The following is a 16196-nucleotide window of genomic DNA, read 5'->3' as shown; positions in this document are numbered from 1 at the left end:
GCCGCTGTGGGCAAGGGGGGTAAAACCAGCCTTTTCCCAACGGAGTGCTCCACCTTGTCTTCCGCAACTCTAAAAGAAAACCAACTAATAGGAACTGGAGTAGACCAAAACCAAACGTCTCAAAACTGGTAACTGCCAACCTAAGTCTAAACTAGGAAAGCTTAAACTAGGAACATGATGTCCACATAACCTTACTATGACCCTGAGTAGTACCTGTATTAGAAAGCAACAAGGTTGGATCTGTGGGGAGGTAAGGGAAGTCTCGCCTCGCGATGTCGTCGTCGGACAAATATTCCGCGAGGCTAATTAAGATGCTATTGAACGTAACGAGTACCCTTTTGGGCATCACGACTCGCAATGTCAACGTCGGACAAATATCCCGGGAGGCTAATTAAGACGCTAATGAACGCAAACGCGAAGAATGCCCCGTTGCGCTTCTGCCCGACGGGTGACTTCGGCAAGTGTTACCCGTGAAGACACAGACCCGAAGTCATGGTGAAACACCGCCGTTGAGCTGGAAGAGAAGATTTTGGTACTGCACCCACCCGGATAATTTTTGCTGTCGCAAACACCACCGTTCGGCCCAAAACTGTGGGAATACGGTATCACTACGGACTTGAACAAGAATCACCATACACGCCTTGGCTCCATCAGGATGAACTTCGCGTCGTGTCCAAGTGACGATTCCATTGGGCCAAGTGTCCAAGGCTGTCGCAATGACTTCGACTTTACTCTCAAGTTCGAGAGGATTTTCCTGACAATACTGCCGTCTACCTTGTTTGTCGTTCTTTCAATTCCAAGAATCATAGTCCTAGTCTGTAGACCAAAGGTCGTGGGCGGTGTCAACTTCCAATGCATCAAGCTTGTATGTCTCTTGGCCATCAAATGTACCGGTCACTTGCGCTAACTGGTCAAACCATAAGGCTGCAATTGCCATTTACGCAGTCTTACAACTGGTCAATCTCATTCTCAACGTTGCTTCCCAGGCAACGGAGCTATCAATCGTTTCGTCTATCGTTAGCTTTATTGCAGCGCTATGCATGCTAGGATTGAGCTTCTTTGAGCATACTCGCTCACCGAGACCTTCCGTCCTGCTCAATACATTCTTGATCTCAACTATCCTCTTAGATGCTGCCCAAGTCCGAACACTGTGGCTATCCGCAGGCACCAATCTCGAGATCACTATCGCACGAACATTTACCGCCGCTGCCGTCTGGAAGATCGTCTTAATCTTGTCGGAATCGTGGGAAAAGCTGCCATGGCTCCGCTGGGACCGCAAAGATCACAGTCCAGAGGAGACGAGCGGCTTATTCGGACTTGCGACCTTCTCATGGCTGAATTCGCTGTTCGTATCCGGTTACAAAAAAGTCTTGGCTGTGCCGGATCTCTTCCCTCTCGACAAGAGTCTGTCAGTGGAGACTCTGCAGAAGGCCACTCGCCGACTGGAGCCAGAGCGTTTTCGAAAGAAAAGCCACGACCTTGCCCGGGCACTTGGAGGCACCCTGATCGTCCCGTTCTTGATGCCAGTTGCTCCTAGGATCGCTCTCCTTGGGCTTGCGTTCTGTCAGCCGTTTCTCTTGGAGGCTCTCCTGCACAATCTCGAGGAACAGGAGACCAGCCAAGTTGCCAACAGAGGTTACGGATTGATAGGCGCCGCATTCATCGTCTACACGGGCATTCCAATCGCCAATGCCTTGTACTGGTATTTCCAGGAACGGCTCTTGTGTATGATACGCGCCTATTTAGCTGCGGCGGTCTACCGGAAGACAATTCAGGCCAAGGTTTCAACACCAGATAACTCGGCTGCCTTGACATTGATGAGCGCGGACATTGAGCGAGTCCGCATGGGCCTGATGGAATTCCACGAGTTTTGGGCCAATCCAATACAAGCCGGTCTGGCCTGTTGGCTGCTCCAAAAGAAACTCGGGGCCTCATTCGCCGTACCTATTGTTATCATTTCCTTATGCGTTGCCAGCTCCACCGTCCTGATGCGATATATCGGGCCCCGGCAACTGGCGTGGATGCAGAAGATCCAAGTGCGCATCGGTCATACGGCGAACGTTATCGGTAACATGAAAAACCTAAAGATATCAGGATTGGAAGCCCCGGTCGAGGACACCATAAACTCGCTGAGGCTGGAGGAGTTGAAGGTGGGAGGCAGATTCCGATGGTTCCTCGTCGCCTCAGTGGGCATTGGATTCACACCTGTTCTGTTGGCTCCCGTTATCACTTTGGCCGTTACCGCTCGAGATCTGGACGTCACGACAATCTTCACCTCCATATCGTATCTGCTCCTGCTGTCAGAGCCGCTGTCGACGCTCTTCCAGCTGGTTCCCCAGTTAATCGCCGCTTTTACATGCCTGCAGAGAGTGCAGTCTTTTCTGCAGCAAGAATCGAGGCATGACTTTCGAGATTACGACGTGTTCATCGATCCCAAAGGGTTGAATTCGGCAAGAAGAACGTCGCCAGTTGCCAAGATAATCAACGGAAGCTTTGGCTGGACCGAGGAGACGCTTGTGCTGAAAAATATCAACGTCGTGATTCCTCCCGGCCTCACCATGGTAATCGGCCCAGTTGCTTCCGGAAAATCCACGTTCTGCAAGGCACTACTCGGCGAAACCCCCATTGCAGAAGGCCAAACTGTTTTGAACATCAACTGCCGCGCTGTTGGGTACTGCGAACAAGCTCCGTTCCTCTGGAACGCGTCTATAAGGGACAACATTGTTGGCTATTCCACTGTCGTGGACGAGTCGAGATACGCAGCTGTCGTCGAGGCTACCATGCTTGCCCAAGACCTTCGCCTTCTCCCCCGCGGCGACCAAACAGAGGTCGGTAGCGATGGTATCAGTCTGAGTGGAGGTCAGAAACAGAGGGTCTCTATTGCGAGAGCTCTTTACGGTCAATACGACCTCCTTGTCTTCGATGATGTCCTAAGCGCCCTCGACGCTGATACACAGCAGCACGTCTTTCAACGTGTGTTCGGTCCCGACGGAATGCTCAAAAAGAGAAGTGCGAACGCTGTTTTCTGCACTAATTTCACTCAGCATTTCCGGTCAGCCGATTATGTTATCGCGCTGGCGGCTGACGGTACTCTCGCGAGAAACGGCAGCTTTGATCGTGTTGTTGCCAGCGGGCAAGAAACCATCCAAAGCTTAGCAGAAGTAGGACCATCTGGTGCGGATGACAGCTCGGATCCCGGCAAACAAACTGCACCGGCATCAACTCCAGAAACGGATAGTCCAACGCTTCACAGCAATCATACAGCACCTGAGAATCGTCAGGAGACCAAAGATGCCGCCCGAATCATGGGCGATGCTGCGGTGTTTGGGTTCTACTGCCGAAACATCGGGACATGGTGGATGCTCACTTTTGCTGGTTTCGGTATCCTTTTCGGCTTCTTGTACAACTCCCCTACCATTTGGCTCAAATACTGGGGCGAAGACGTGTCCTCCACGAGCCCGGTGCATTCGACATCGTTCTACGTCGGCCTGTACGCCCTATTTCAGTGCTTGGGACTGGGCTCCCTGATCGCGGAGGCGATTCTTGGGTTTATCGTCATAATCAGGGTTTCCGGAGCGAACTTGCACAAAGAAGCCCTCCGAGCCGTCTTCGCGGCGCCCCTGCGCTATTTCACGACGACGGATACGGGGGAGGTGACGAATTTGTTCTCGCAAGACATGACCCTCGTCGATGGAGAGCTTCCACAGGCCCTCACCAACACGTCACTCCAAGTGTGGGTGGGGCTGGGAGCAGCTGCTGTGATTGCAACTTCATCCCCCTTCGTGATGATCTCGTACCCCTTCATCATGGCCATCGTGTATGGTATCCAGAGGTTCTACCTGCGCACTTCTCGTCAGCTGCGACTATTGGACTTGGAAGCAAAGGCTCCTCTTTAGTAAGTATTCAACACTCCGTAGGAACGGGCTTGTATGAACACTCCGCTTATCTGCCACCTCCACAAGCACCAACTTCATAGACACGATTCGAGGTGTGGTCACCTTCCGCGCATTTGGGTGGACGGATGAAGCCATGCGTCTAAACAGCTCGCTGGTGAACGATTCCCAGAGGCCCGAATACCTCTTGAGTATGGTACAGCGCTGGTTGTCATTTGTGCTGGGCATTGTTGTCGCCATGATAGCTGTGCTCGTGGTGACCCTTTCGACGCAATTGCGCTCCAATGCAGGCTTTGCCGGCGCGGGTATGGTTTCCATCATGTCCTTTGGGAGGACGCTGGCGAACCTGGTTGAAAAGTATACGTTGTTGGAGACCTCCATCGGCGCCGTGGCGAGGCTCAAATCGTTTTCCGAAAACACCCCGCGTGAGGCATTGGCGGGCGAAGACGTTGTCCCGCCGGCTTCATGGCCGGAAAAAGCCTTGGTCGAAATCAAGGCAGTATCGGCGTCGTACACGTAAGTGAATCTTTTGTCATTAGTCCCTCCTCCCTGACGCACGCAAAGGGGGAACCTACGATAAATGTAACTGACAAGCTTCGAGGTATCGTCAGGACTTGACGCCGGACGAGATTGTGCAAACCGCAGCTTCGAACAACAGTCATCTTGCTCTTCAGAACATCACGCTTACGATTGAGCCTGGCCAAAAAGTCGCACTTTGCGGACGTACTGGCAGGTGAGTATTTATGACTACTGGTATCAACACAGGATTGGGTTTGCTGACTTGCACCATGAACAGCGGTAAATCATCCCTCGTCCTACTTCTCCTGCGACTCCTGGATCCTCTACCGTCCTGTTCCGGTCACATTAACATCGACGGGGTGTCTCTTCACACCGTTGACCGTGTCACTTTGCGCCAACGCGTGATTGCGATACCCCAAGATCCCGTATTCTTCCCTGATGGCATGTCTTTCAGAGTGAATCTTGACCCATTCACGCTTGCTACCGATGCAGAGTGCCAAGCGGTGCTGGAAACCGTGCGGCTTTGGGAACTGGTCCGCGACCAAGGCGGGCTCGGGGCCTCGATGAACGCTGATACTCTCAGTCAGGGCCAGAAACAACTGTACAGCCTGGCGAGAGCGGTCTTGCGTAAGCGTGTGCGCATGCGTGAATTCTCGGCGAGTGCTGGGGATCTGTATGTGGCTTCGGCCAGGCCCCTGAATGGTAAGGACGACATAGAGCTGCAGTCAACGCCCAGCACTGGTCAAGGAAACCACTGTGGCGGTTTTCTCATACTGGACGAGTTCAGTAGCAGTGTCGATGCCGAGACGGAGCAGAAGATGCAGCAGATCATATGGAACGAGTTCAAGGGTTATACGATCTTGATGATAAGCCATCGACTCGACATGGTGATGAAATTCGACAGAGTGGTGATCCTCGACTCTGGAAAGGTGGTGGAGCAAGGCGTTCCGCAAGAGCTGGTTGAAAAGGACGGCAGCTGGTTCAAACGTCTATGGACAATGGGCGGAGAGAACCGAATCATAGATGTGTTGGGCATCGACTGACAGGCTTGTTGAAAGTTTGGGGGTCAAATTTGAGCTTTTTTGGAGTGGCTTTTGGTATGGCCAGGCCCGATGTCACAGAATGTGCCGTGCTTACGCAGTCATCGGCTTGTGTAATTAAAGAAATTTTCTATCAATGCGCTGTTTATCCTCAAGTGGTTCAAGTCACCGTTTATAATTATCCTGAGGGCTCTGAAGCAACAGACTGTAACAAACAGCATTATGTGCTTATGCGTGCTTCTTTCTCCCTTACATCATCCTGATCGCTCTACACCATATATCCGGTCTCTGGATTATCATACAAGTTAGTATCGATAGGGTCGCTAACCAGACCCTCATTGTTTGTGACACTATAAGTATTCTCATCGTCTAAGGGTTTTCCGGTACCAGCCCATCTTGTCTTCCATCTTGTTTTCGCCTCCCACTCGAACACTCTGGCACTGTTTCCTCTTCCAGGCAATACTCGAAAAAGAGAACTGGGTGTGTGTACCTGCAACTTACCTAAGCCAGATGACCCCCCACCAAGACCCCCCCCCCCCCCCACTAATAGCCACACCCCCACCCGTCAAAACAAAGCCGCATCATCTGAACTATCATTAAGCCATGGCTGAGCCTCGACTAAGGCCAATAAGCTTAACAAGGAAACACTCGAAGACGTGACGTCGTCAGTCCTTAGTTCGGGAATTGGAGTTAGAGACTTGGCCGAGTGCCCGGGTCTGAACAACTGGCCGATTCACCGTCTACGGCATACAAGCCCAACTTCAACCAAGCATACTGTCCAAGGCGGCCACTAAAAAGCTTGGTTCTGCAGCTGTTGCTACCCGCTATAGCTGCCGCAACGTCCCCCTGTGCTGTTCTTCAGCCTCCCCCCTTGTAGCTGTCCAGGGTTAGTTCGGCGGCAGTCCTTTTTCTAGCGCAAGATCAAGGTTGGACTGAGGGTGCATCTAATAGAACTAACCTCTGGACCAAATCTGAACGGCCAACAGCTCACTCTCTGCAGAGAATGCCCCCCGCAACTTATTAGTCAAGATAAATCCCGCTCGAAACTAACACCACCGCAGATAATCGTCGCAATAGGCCCACCAAACATCGGGAGCGACAACGCAAAGAGGAGGTGCTTAACAACCGCATGATGCTGTGGAGAGGAAGGTGGTATTTGTAGTCCTCCGTGCTAGGCAATTCTTGCTTTTTCGCACAGGATGTGTGCCGCAACCATATAAATGATTCGCCCACCTACCGAAATCAGAACCGCGCTACGCTCTTTGCAGCAGGTGGCATAGATGGGGGAGGGGGGAGGACCCTTAGCTAGCTGCGATAATCACTCGGTAGTTTCTCCGTAAGTGGGCAGGGAGCTTGGTTGATTGACCAGTTGCTAGAATCAGTTCTTTTGACCGGGACGGCTAGCCAGCCAGCCAGCCTTTGATGGACGTTATGGGAAGACTATGAAAGCAGGCCTAGTCCCCCCCGTCTTTGCATTCTTGGCCATGTCCCGCTCTCGTCCTCGCTTTCATTCGCTTGCTCACCATGAAGTACTCTCTCATTGCGTCTCTGATTCTTCAGAGCACAGTAGTGCTCGGTGAGCTTCTGCCCGTCTATCTCCAAGGGCCGACGCCTTCGCACTTTAGGTAAGGCTTCATCTAACAGTTGTTTTGGAAATCTTTTTTTCTTCTTCTTTTCTTTGGATTATTATTCGAAGAATGAAAACAAGTAATAGAAGAAAAAAAATCAACTAAACCACATGCAGGGATATCGTCCGCAACGACACATACGACTTTGGCTGCAGGGCCGTCGCTAAGCCCAGCGAAGATGGAAGCCACTACAAGCTCCATGCGTGGCTGACCCAGGAGCAGATCGAGCATCTGTCCAAGGAGTACGAGATGGTGCCGGAAATCTCGCTCCACAGGAGGACGCTGGACAAGAGGGCCGACGCTCCCATCGGGACCGGCGATCGCTTCGCTGCGGGAACCATCTCCCCGGTCGGTCTCGGAACGCAAGCCACGGGCAAGACCATCGCCAGCATCATGAACGTCGCCGAGATCAAGTCGGCCGCCGACGCCCTCGTCAGGAACTACGGCATCGGCTCCCTCACCCTGCCCTCCAAGACGTTCAACGGCGCCACACAGTACGCCTACTACGTCGGCGCCGGGACCGACAAGTCAAAGTACCACCTGTACTTCAGCGCCGCCGTCCACGCCCGCGAGCGCGGCGGCCCCGACAACATCATCTACTGGGTGTCCGACCTGCTCGCCGCGAACAAGTCCGGCAGCGGCCTCGTCTACGGCAAGAAGTCCTACACCAACGCCCAGGTCAAGAGCGTGCTCGCCGCCGGCATCGTCTTCTTCCCCCTCGTGAACGCCGACGGCGTCGCCTACGACCAGTCGTCCGGCTCGCTCTGGCGCAAGAACCGCAACACAAAGTCCGGCTCGAGCGGCACCTCCATCGGCGTCGACATCAACCGCAACTTCGACTTTCTCTGGAACTTCAAGAAGTACTTCGACCCGTCCGAGGCCCCCGCCTCCACCTCGCCCAGGTCCGAGACCTTCTACGGCACCGCCGCCGCCTCCGAGCCCGAGACCAAGAACCTCGTCTCCGTCTACGACTCCTTCCCCAACATCCGGTGGTTCATGGACATCCACTCCGCCGTCGGCGACCTCCTCTACAGCTGGGGCGACGACGACGACCAGACGACCTCGTCCGCCATGAACTTCCTCAACGCCGCCTACGACGGCAAGCGCGGTCCCGTCGGCGACGCCGCCTACAAGGAGTACATCCCGGCCGCCGACCTCGCCAACATCAGGGCCGTCGCATCCGCCACCGTCAACGCCATGAAGGCCGTCGGCGGCCGCGCGTACACCGCCATCCAGGCCGTTGGCCTGTACCCTACCTCCGGCGCCAGTGACGACTATGCCTTCTCCCGCTTCTGGGCCAAGCCCGGCGTCAACAAGGTCTACGGATACACCTTGGAGTTCGGCCCGTCCGGCAACTTCTACCCGACCTCGGCCGAGTTCAACACCAACATCCTGGACACCAACGCGGGGTTCATGGACTTTGCGTTGGCTGCGATTAGCGTTGGTCTGGCTTAAAGACGGGGGGAAGTGGGAACGGCTTGTCGTCGCAGACATTCGTATGATAATGACTTTGTGACGAACTAAGTGCTGCTTATCAATCAGATGTAGAAATCCAACCTCGTGCTATACTAGCCTTTCGCTTACAATTGTCACGGTTAACGTGGTCTAATGTGTTACCCAAAAGGTTCCATGGAACTACATCCGAAACCGGCCCAGAGCAGAATCTTCTGGTCAGGGGCCGCCCTGTTGTTGTCCGCTCTACCACAGGTTCTGTCTAAGGCGCTTTCTCGCTCCCAGGTTCTTGGGTTCTGTGAAAATGGCTTCTCGGTCTAGCATTATTCTCGCTCAAAAACCCGAGACCGACAGAGAAGCTTCCAGACGGCCAGACGGTGTCCAAGCTGGCCGGGGTTTATCGCTTCGGCGCGTACCTCTCGTTGCGTGGGAAGATAAGGTCGACTTGAACGCCCGCAGAAATTTGTTGCTCTGTCTTGGAAGACGATGCGAGGATAGAGGCCAGAAAGCACTATCAAGGCTGTGAAGGCACTACCGTGGCAGTTGAGAATGAAGCGATGGAGTGATGAAAGATGCCGTGAAAGATCCCCAACTGGTTCAGGCATCTCTGGCCTACCTGTCTGGGCCATCCCGGCCTTCATCAGGCACATCTGCTTACATCAGTGTTGCAGACCAACTCATAATAGCTTCATTCACTTGGTTATACAGCTCCCAGCGTACCCTTCACTTTGCATCAAGTTTTCCCCAAAAGCGGAGGTCACTTATAGATACGAATTCTGCGGCCTATCCTCACTACATAAGAAAAAAGGTGACAGTAGTGTGAATGTTGTCCTCAGTTGATCGATTGAGGGCGAGATTTGAGGCGGAATCTGTATAAAAGTTAGGTATAGCTTTAGTTTTCAAAGACGCCCAGAAGGTTCTGAGCCAAATGTCGACAGCCAAGGTTGAATGATCTGTGCCACTGATCAGGGGGGTCAAGTTGCGGCGAAATTTTTATGTCTATCATGTGTAGATCGACGACCAACATCTGGCAAATGCTTCTCGTCAAAGTTGCTCGACCCCATGCATGGTGTTGGTTTGGGTTGTAGAGACTTTCAACCTGGCTCGTTTGTGTCTCTTCGCCAAGACAACCCCGAAACCCTTGTCCTACTCTATAGTTCCAAGTGGCGCGCGAGTGCCAACTCTTCATGAGACAGTTGAGCCCTGTTGCAAGTAAACATTGTCCTCAGCCAAGCAACTGCGGTTAGCCAGAGCCCTCAGAGAAAAAAACCGTCGTGAAAAGATGTATGGCGCGAACAAAACGGCGGGGAAAAACATGCCTAGGTAGCATGTCATGATCATTGAGTGAGTTAAAGGGTTTTTGACAACCTCTCTCGCAAAAAGAGGCCAGCACTCCTTCACAAGGTTATCAATAGGGCTATTATGAGACGGGCGACTGGTACGTAGCGTGGCGAATCAGCTAGTCTACCTACACATGGCTAGCTGATGTGAGCCTGCTCTGAATCTTGTCACGATGTTTGGCTACTAGATGGCTCCAGGGTTTGACCAGCTACACTTGCTGACGTCCTGTGTTTCCCTGAACCACAGCTGGTTGATTCTGTTCTTGATGGTTTATTTCATGGTATAATGTAACTACAAGCTGGTATTCCTCGGAAGCACTATTATAACGCTTCAGTCACGACGCCCAAGGCCTCACTCGCCCGCTTGACCTTGTCTTCTTCCCACGCAACGCTTTCATCCGGCAGGACAAAACTTGAAAGCGGCTGGCCGGCGTTCTGGATCAAGGCCTCGATGCCCGGTCCGTTGGTGAACACGATGGCCCTCACGAAACGGCTGCCGTACCCGAGCGTGAACGCCTGGCCGGCCGAGACCAGCAGGGTCTGGCCCTCCCTGACCTCGGTCCACGCGCCCGACTCCCTGAGCAGGACCTTCAACACGCCCTCCTGCACGCAGAAGCAGTGGTCCACCGTCGGGAACGTCAGCCACCTCGCCAGGGGCGAGTCCTCGTAAAACTTCGACGACTCGATGCTCGTGATGGAGAACTTGCCGCCGCACTGCGAGGCGTTGATGAACGGCCGCGACAGTACGCCGCCGAGGATGTACCTGGGCCCCGTGTTGGCGCGGAGGAAGTAGGGTTCCAGGGGCGCCGGGAGGACGTTCTCCGAGTCCTGCCAGTCGGCGACCTCGGGCGGCGCGTAGTTGCGCTCAAAGTGCACGTCGAAGCGGTCCTTGGCGGCCATGACCTTGGGGATCAGCAGGCTCTTGAGGTCGCGGTCGTCGTGTTCCGGCACGATGAGCCCTTGGTACTGCTCGCCGACGTAGCGGAAGAAGTCGATCCAGTCGCCCGGCGCGACGAGGCCCAGGGTCTCGGTGTGCGGTCCCAGGAGTTCGGGGTTGTGGACGACTTTCTGCATCACGGTCAGATGGATGCTGTCCTTTGGGCTTGCAGACCAAAGAGTCCTTGGGCTGGGGGGAAAAAAGAAAACTCACAGGAGGGACGTAGGCGAAGTCGCCGGGGCCCATGATGCGGCACTTGTCGCCGTTCCATAGCTTCAGGTAACCCTTGGTCACGAGGAAGACGTCGTGGGCCTCGGCATGCCAGTGGAAGCCGGGGGCATCTGACAAGACGGCACCACTCGAGAAGACGGCGATGCCGCCGTTTGTCTGTTTTGAAGAGGCGAGGATGCGGAAGACACCCTTGCTGCCGGGGATGGTGATGCGCTCGCCCTCGAGCTGGTCGATGATGTAGCTCGTCCTGGCGTCAGGGGGTGTGGAATGGACGGGGATGCTCATGGTGGGCAAGATGTGTCTAACGAATCGGGGAGAGAGAATAATGCTTGTTTCTGACGTCAAAGCATGTGGGTGGGGTTTGCTCAAGGGGGAGGGAGTTCTTGGATCTTGATTGGAAATTGGAGATTTGAGAATAGAGCGAAGGGAGGGAGGGGGGGGGTTGTTTTTTGTTGTAGCGGCAACTTGTCAACTAGGTCATCTGGGGAAACGCGAGAGGCGCCAGTCCAGCCTTTAACAGAGCTTCGTTTCCCCGCAAGTTGATGCCACGAAGGAAGTTCAACAGCGCGGGGAGATGTCCAGCTCCGCCCGCCGGACCCGCCGGTTTGGTATGTGCCTTTGGAGACCCCTCGGCTCGTCCGTGCGGGACCCCGGAATTCCCGGGCACGAGCCGGAACAGACCCGATGCAACTCCGGATTTCCCGCTGCCTTGTTGTCGTCGTCTCCTCTTGCCACACAACTCATCTGCCGTTAACTGCCAGACGCCCCGGCTCTCGGTGGGAGATTCCAACGAGCATCGAGGTCCGCCGCCCAATTTCAAGGAGGTTTTGTTAAGCTATCTAGGTTGTCCCCGCCACATTGTTACCCCGGACTCCCAACGGCTGTGTTTGTTTGCATTTCTCTCCGCAAGATTGTGTGGGTGCATAAGGGAAAATCTCCCCCTCCCAAACCGCACAACGCCTCAAAAGGACCTCCCACAACGAGCCGAGGTGACCGAGTCTCTCGTCATGGCGAGCCCAACAACCCCTTTTCGAGCGGTCTACAAGGCCATAGGCCAACAAGAGATCGATGTGGATATCTATCTGCCCCCGCCTGGGAATCCCGATAAGTCAACACACCCGGTCGGTATGCTTCCCCTACAACCCTGGCCAGCTCTACTGGAGTGACCTAGAGACTCACGAGGCTATTGTGTGTAGTCATCAACATCCATGGTGGCGCATTCATGCTCGGCTCGTCCAAAATGGTCAACAGGGACCAGGTGGCCGACTGCCTCGACAGAGGGTGGATTGTGCTGGCGCCCAATCACCGCCTGTGTCCCCAGATCAGCCTCTTGAACGGTCCGATGAGGGACTGCCGTGATCTCCTCGAGTGGGTGTACAGCGGCCAACTCCAAAGGGTCCTCGACACAACGCAGGAGGGATCGTACGCCGTCGACAATGATCATGTGTTTGCGTTCGGCACGTCGTCAGGTGGCACTCTAGCCCTCGGTTTGGTATGTCGTCGCCCACATGCCATACATCAGACATAGCACTCGGCAGTTTGGGTAGTCCGTGCTAACATACTCGTTTCCATCGCGCAGGGCTTTGGAGTGCCGCGGCCCGTGGCCGGCATATTTGACATGTACGGGCCCAGTAACTTCACACACCCCTTCTGGGAGAAGCCTCTGCCGCACGTCGCCGCTAGGCTGCCCCCAGGTCTAACCCAAGACTTCCTCAACAAGGTCTTTGACGAAGACCCGGTCCCCATTGAAGGAGGCGTCTCCCTCGAGGGCCAGGCCCAGGGGCCGCCCAACTTCGACGACCCGAGACAGGCCTTCGCCATGACGCAGATCGCCAGCGGCAAGGTCATGAACGCCATCGTGCCTGATGGGAACTGGGACGCCGTTGACCCCCTCAGGAACATCACCGCCTCGTTCCCGCCGACATTCATCGTGCACGGGCAGGCGGACACCATGGTGCCCCTCGAGCTCAGCCAAGGCCTGTTGGAGGTGCTGAGGGAAAATGGGGTGAGGTCGGGCCTGAGGGAGATCCCGGGCGAGGAGCACACGTTCGCGGCCAGGATGAAGGTGGGATCCCAAACGTGGAACCTGCAGCGGGAAGGGTTCGAATTCTTGGACAGCCTGATCGAGCGAGTCTGAGTCGTCCGATAGGGCAATGCAATCAAGTTAATTTCGGCCTGGCTGCAGGTTCGGACTGTCGTGGACAACTACGCAACGCAACCACACTTTACTTTTGCCCTTTGCCGAAGCCCAGTCTCCATTGAGTTGGAGTCTACATACGCTTGAACCATGCTGCCACGCGCAAAGTCCAGATCGATCCGAAACGCAATTCACGTCTCTCGGATGATCCGTAGCACACCTCGGTGGAACTGTCAGCGAGAGTGAAATGTTGGGCACAGATTACCAACCGTCGGGCTACGGGAACAACATCGGCTTTTGTCCCTTCATATCTGTATGTGTACGTGTCAAGCGTGCAGCAGACAGGCCCCATTCACTAGTTTGACATGCCGATCAAATGCAGCTTAGTACTATCCGGGGACCCCGCGTTGTCTTCCCCCTCTCAAAGCGTTGAAGAAAGTCTGGGGTACAGCCGGGAACTCCGGCCGTCGCCCGGATCGATCCCGGGGCCAGCGTTGCCCAGAGTCAGTGAGTTGTCGAGGCCTCGAGCCGGTCAAAGCTTGATATAACTCTCTGATGTCTATCAACCCAGCTGTAAATTGGGGTTCCTGGATAGTGACAGATATTCCAACCCCCCCCCATCCATCAATCATCGGCGACTCGAGTCACCGACATCCCGTCCGTTGAGAAGTCAGAGCTCGACATCCGACACAGCAGCCAACCTTCTTTGCAACTTTTGTACAGTTTTCTGTTTGTGCGTTACGCTGGATCGTAGGCACAATTCGAACGAACCCGGGTCGGCGTTACTACTCCGCCGACGACAGAGGCAATTTGCGGTCGACCACCGGCCAGACCCCGTGTTGAGTCATCGCTCGATATGGACTCACCGCGTGAGGAACCCCGCAAGGATGGCCTCATTGTTGACAAGATCGACGTGCAACACAACGAGGACGCGCTGCGGGAGACGGACCGCCAGATGAGCGCGTGGCAGTGCCTCCGTCAGAACCCCAAGATCGTCTTCTGGACTCTCTACGCCAACAGCAAGTTGTCCCTCCCCAGTAACAAACGTCTCGGCATAGAAGACTAACATTGGCATTCTCTCAGTCGGTTCCACTCTTGTTGGCTTTGAGAACCTCGCACTCTCCGTGTGTCTGGCGATGCCGGCATTCCAGTAAGTAGAATTTGCACACTCATAACGCCCCTCTCCCCTTTAGTACACATCACTACATAGAACTCGGCTAACAAGCATCAACTCCCCTTCGCAGGAAGACCTTTGCCACGGAAGTCAATGGCCAACTCATCATCCCGGCCTACTGGCAGTCGGCCTGGAGCGCCATGTACAACGTCATGATGATCTTCGGCTCCTTCGCTGCTGGCTATATGCAGGACTGGCTCGGCCGTCGGTCCGTCATTCTCCTGGCCTCGGTCGTGGCCGCGGCGGGCATCGCCGTCACCTTCGTCTCGAAGACGTCCCCCCAGTTCCTCGGCGGCAAGATCATCGCGGGCTTCTCGGTTGGCCTGTTCACGACGACGACGCAGACGTATGTGTCCGAGATCGCGCCGCTGCCGATCAGGGGCATGGCCCTCTCGGTCAATACCATCATGATGGTAAGCTAACTTCTTCTTACATTCCTCCCGCTGCCTACCCCCTCCAAAGAACGACATTTCTAACCAACAGCTTCAATACGCAGAACCTGGGCCTTCTCATCGCCATCTCGACAAGCTTCTCCCGCGTCGCCATCATGGACGAGTCCGCTTTCCGGGTCGTCTTCGCCGCAGCCTGGGCGTTCCCCGGCATCATCGCCCTCGGGCTGCCCTTCCTCCCGGAGTCCCCGACATGGCTGGTCTTCAAGAACAGGCACGACAAGGCCCGGAAGGCCCTCCAGCAGCTCTCGGGCCCCACAGAGGACATCGACGCGCGTCTGGCGCAGATCATCGACAACGTTGAGACGGAGCGGCGGATGCAACTCGAGGCGGCCTCGTTCGCCGAGTGCTTCCGCGGCACCAACTGGCGGCGCACCCGCATCATCCTCATCTGCTTCTACGTCCCGCAGGTCATCGGCGCCGTCCTCTCGTCCAACGCGCCGTACTTCCTCAACCAGACGGGCCTGTCGAGCGCCACGGTACTGATGCTCGTGCAGGTCGGCGTCGCGGCTGGCGTCGTCTCGGCGCTCGTCAACGCGTTCCTGATGATGCGGCTGCGGCACCGGCCGCTCATGTTCTTCGGCATCGGCGTCTGCGTCGCCATGTACCTCGCCATGGGCGTCGCAGCGGCGTTCCCCAAGACGCAGACGTCGCTGCTTGTCATCGGCGTCGCGCTCGTCTTCACGTCCATCTCGTACGGGCCCGCCGTGGGCGCGTCCATGGCGGTGGCGGGCGAAGTGTCGGCGTCGAAGCTGCGAGCCAAGTCGCTCGGCATCGGCGTGGCCTTCTCGTCGGTCGTGTCGACGATCTGGACCATCGTCCTGCCGTACCTCTTCAACGTCGACCAGCTCAACATGGGCGGGCACATTGGGTGGATCTTCTTCGGCATGGGCATCCTGATGCTGTTCGTGCTCTACTTTGACGTGCCGGGCACCAAGGGCCGCACGTTTGAGGAGCTGGACATCATGTTCGAGCTGGGCATCTCGGCGCGCAAGTTCGAGAAGTACAAGCTCAATGAAGGACCTGCGGATACGGAGTGAAGAGGCTTCATTTCACAGGGGAGTGGGGTGGTTTCTTTTTGGTTGCAATTGTTTCGAGTTGTCAAGATTCTACGAATGCCTACATGTAAGCGGAGTTGTCGTGAAGCCTGCTTCAGTACAAAAGACAGCACGTATAGTTGGACAACCCTTTTGACGCATTTCGCCGCAATTACTTCCGACTTTGAATTCTTGTGTTGTGAACTGTTAGGGGTCTGGAGCAAGACTATGCAGGTTGCTGGTTGATCGACGCTGTTTGTGACGATGAATCCCACACATTTCGGCCCTTCTCAGTCGATGCGACATCGGCGGCAAAGCCGACGTAAAACAGCCCGGAATTCCCGGCAACAGGTGGAGTC

At 55.2% G+C, this 16196-nt stretch overlaps 5 protein-coding genes across 5 annotated transcripts; 4 read left to right on the top strand and 1 right to left on the bottom strand.

Annotated features, from left to right (window-relative positions):
• Positions 1-655: 655 nt before the first annotated feature.
• On the top strand, positions 656-5455 carry CDEST_14923 (Putative AAA+ ATPase domain, ABC transporter type 1, transmembrane domain-containing protein; the record flags this gene model as incomplete). Its single annotated transcript, XM_062931079.1, has 5 exons — positions 656-865; positions 924-3895; positions 3963-4409; positions 4495-4626; positions 4690-5455. 5 exons carry the CDS (start codon positions 656-658, stop codon positions 5453-5455), a joined length of 4527 nt encoding a protein of 1508 aa, XP_062787130.1.
• A 1493-nt stretch (positions 5456-6948) lies between these two features.
• CDEST_14922 (Putative peptidase M14, carboxypeptidase A) lies at positions 6949-8711 on the top strand. The gene is made up of 2 exons (XM_062931078.1): positions 6949-7077; positions 7197-8711. Exons 1-2 carry the CDS (start codon positions 6977-6979, stop codon positions 8533-8535), a joined length of 1440 nt encoding a protein of 479 aa, XP_062787129.1. The 5' UTR covers positions 6949-6976; the 3' UTR covers positions 8536-8711.
• A 1420-nt stretch (positions 8712-10131) lies between these two features.
• CDEST_14921 (Putative rmlC-like cupin domain superfamily, rmlC-like jelly roll protein) lies at positions 10132-11472 on the bottom strand. The gene is made up of 2 exons (XM_062931077.1): positions 11023-11472; positions 10132-10940 (listed from the first exon to the last, which is right to left on the bottom strand). The coding sequence occupies exons 1-2, from the start codon at positions 11323-11325 to the stop codon at positions 10194-10196; spliced, it is 1050 nt and encodes a 349-aa protein (XP_062787128.1). The 5' UTR covers positions 11326-11472; the 3' UTR covers positions 10132-10193.
• A 110-nt stretch (positions 11473-11582) lies between these two features.
• On the top strand, positions 11583-13292 carry CDEST_14920 (Putative peptidase S9, prolyl oligopeptidase, catalytic domain, alpha/Beta hydrolase; the record flags this gene model as incomplete). Its single annotated transcript, XM_062931076.1, has 3 exons — positions 11583-12165; positions 12237-12532; positions 12620-13292. The coding sequence occupies 3 exons, from the start codon at positions 11583-11585 to the stop codon at positions 13175-13177; spliced, it is 1437 nt and encodes a 478-aa protein (XP_062787127.1). The 3' UTR covers positions 13178-13292.
• A 457-nt stretch (positions 13293-13749) lies between these two features.
• CDEST_14919 (Putative major facilitator, sugar transporter, major facilitator superfamily) lies at positions 13750-16166 on the top strand. The gene is made up of 4 exons (XM_062931075.1): positions 13750-14196; positions 14261-14327; positions 14422-14764; positions 14848-16166. The coding sequence occupies exons 1-4, from the start codon at positions 14034-14036 to the stop codon at positions 15838-15840; spliced, it is 1566 nt and encodes a 521-aa protein (XP_062787126.1). The 5' UTR covers positions 13750-14033; the 3' UTR covers positions 15841-16166.
• The last annotated feature ends 30 nt before the right edge of the window (positions 16167-16196 follow it).

This window comes from Colletotrichum destructivum, chromosome 10, assembly GCF_034447905.1.
Source record: "Colletotrichum destructivum chromosome 10, complete sequence".
Taxonomy (NCBI): domain Eukaryota; kingdom Fungi; phylum Ascomycota; class Sordariomycetes; order Glomerellales; family Glomerellaceae; genus Colletotrichum; species Colletotrichum destructivum.
The sequence above is the reverse complement of the archived record's forward strand: the minus strand, read 5'-3'. Positions and strand labels throughout refer to the sequence as shown.

Bases quoted from the DNA above. Each gene is read 5' to 3' on its own strand.
- CDEST_14921 (XM_062931077.1), bottom strand. From the start codon at position 11,325: ATGAGCATCCCCGTCCATTCCACACCCCCTGACGCCAGGACGAGCTAC. The intron at 10,941-11,022 runs GTGAGTTTTCTT...ACCGTGATGCAG, and splicing joins ACTTCGCCTACGTCCCTCCT to AAAGTCGTCCACAACCCCGA.
- CDEST_14922 (XM_062931078.1), top strand. From the start codon at position 6,977: ATGAAGTACTCTCTCATTGCGTCTCTGATTCTTCAGAGCACAGTAGTG. The intron at 7,078-7,196 runs GTAAGGCTTCAT...AACCACATGCAG, and splicing joins CCGACGCCTTCGCACTTTAG to GGATATCGTCCGCAACGACA.
- CDEST_14919 (XM_062931075.1), top strand. From the start codon at position 14,034: ATGGACTCACCGCGTGAGGAACCCCGCAAGGATGGCCTCATTGTTGAC. The intron at 14,197-14,260 runs GCAAGTTGTCCC...GCATTCTCTCAG, and splicing joins CTGGACTCTCTACGCCAACA to TCGGTTCCACTCTTGTTGGC. The intron at 14,328-14,421 runs GTAAGTAGAATT...TCCCCTTCGCAG, and splicing joins CTGGCGATGCCGGCATTCCA to GAAGACCTTTGCCACGGAAG.